This window comes from Meleagris gallopavo, chromosome 5 (assembly GCF_000146605.3).
Source record: "Meleagris gallopavo isolate NT-WF06-2002-E0010 breed Aviagen turkey brand Nicholas breeding stock chromosome 5, Turkey_5.1, whole genome shotgun sequence".
Taxonomy (NCBI): Eukaryota; Metazoa; Chordata; class Aves; order Galliformes; family Phasianidae; genus Meleagris; species Meleagris gallopavo.
This window is the reverse complement of record NC_015015.2, coordinates 54,017,656-54,019,132: the sequence shown is the minus strand read 5'-3', so window position 1 is coordinate 54,019,132 and position 1,477 is coordinate 54,017,656. Positions and strand designations below refer to the sequence as shown.

General features: G+C 55.5%; 1 protein-coding gene across 1 annotated transcript in view; it reads right to left on the bottom strand.

Annotated features, from left to right (window-relative positions):
* L3HYPDH (trans-L-3-hydroxyproline dehydratase) overlaps positions 1-1,477 on the bottom strand; it is a 4,783-nt gene that overhangs the window by 1,483 nt on the left and 1,823 nt on the right. The window contains exons 2-4 of the mRNA XM_019616143.2: positions 1,389-1,476; positions 1,004-1,173; positions 736-858 (exon numbers count right to left, since the gene is read on the bottom strand). Coding sequence (XP_019471688.1) covers positions 736-858; positions 1,004-1,173; positions 1,389-1,476 — 381 coding nt within the window. The remainder of the gene's footprint in view (positions 1-735; positions 859-1,003; positions 1,174-1,388; position 1,477) is intronic.

Here is a 1,477-nt window from a genome sequence, read left to right as displayed (position 1 = left end):
GAGTACTGTGTCCAGTTCTGGGCTCCCCAGTACAAAAAGACAGGGATCTCTTGGAAAGAGTCCAGCGGAGGGCCACAAAGTTGGTGAAGGGCCTGGAGCATCTCCCCTATGAAGAAAGGCTAAGTAAACTGGGTCTGTTTAGCCTTGAGAAAAGAAGACTGAGAGGGGACCTGATCCAGGTTTATAAATATCTGAGGTGTGGCGGCCATAGCGGTGAGGCCAGTCTCTTTTCAGTGGTACGTGGAGACAGGACGAGGGGAAACGGACATAAGCTGCAGCATAGGAAGTTTCGCACGAATGTGCGTAAGAACTTCTTCACGGTGAGGGTGACGGAGCACTGGAACAGGCTGCCCAGGGAGGTTGTGGAGTCTCCTTCTCTGGAGATATTCAAGTCTCGCCTGGACGCCTACCTGTGCGACCTGGTGTAGGGAACCTGCTTTGGCAGGGGGGTTGGTCTCGATGATCTCTAGAGGTCCCTTCCAACCCCTACAATTCTGTGATTCTGTGATTCTGTGATACATCACAAATGGAAAGATAAAGTAGAATCATGGAATCATTTCAGTTGGAAAAGACCTGTAAGATCAAGCCCAGCATATAAGCAGGTTTGAGGTATGGGAGGAAAAAGGTGGTCTGGCTCCTGTGTGGAGCCACGGCTTGGACTCAATGTTCCTTATGGGTCTCCTCCAACTCAGGACATTGTGTGATTCCAGGATTCCAGAACAGCCCGTTCTGTACCTGTTCATCTGCAAACACACAGATGTTGGTGGTGGGCTCCTCGCTGAAGGCATCCTTCCCATCTGTCAGAATGGTGCCATAGATGAAAGCCAGGTCTTCACTCTCAGGGTGATGCAGCTTGAACTGGGAGAGCACAAAGGGTTCAGGACAGGTACAACACTTGGGCCATCAGCAACAATCGCAGTACATTCAGCCTGCGGATCTGAGCGCTGTGGGTGATGAAGGGCCTCAGTCGCCATTACCCTGAAGGGAAGGCACGGGGCCCTACCTGCTCCTTCACTGCCTCCGTCACCGCGCTGGCTGCGCTAACGAGGTCTCTTGTCTTTGAGGAGCACACATCGAGGCCCAGCTGCTCCGCGCTGAGAAAGGCATAGAAAGTGCCACCGTAGCTGATGTCAACCACCACCTTGCCACGACCTGGGACATCGATGGCCACGTCTGAGCAGGGAAACAGAGGGCGGTGAGGAGGGATCACAGTACTGAGCTGACAGAAGCCGTCAGCTCCACGAACACTCCCATACCCAACACGGCACCCGATGCTTCATGCCATATCCCCATCCTGAGGGCTACGGGTACTGGGGAGAGCTTTGCCCAGCACCCCGGCACAACCCCCCAGCCCCCACAGAACGCGGTACCACCAGCTCGGGCCCCACCGGTGGCAGTGGCGAAGGCGGGCACGCTGTGGAAGCGGACGGGGTTACCGCTGTGACACCCATCCCAGGGCACGAAGGCGGTGACGGGG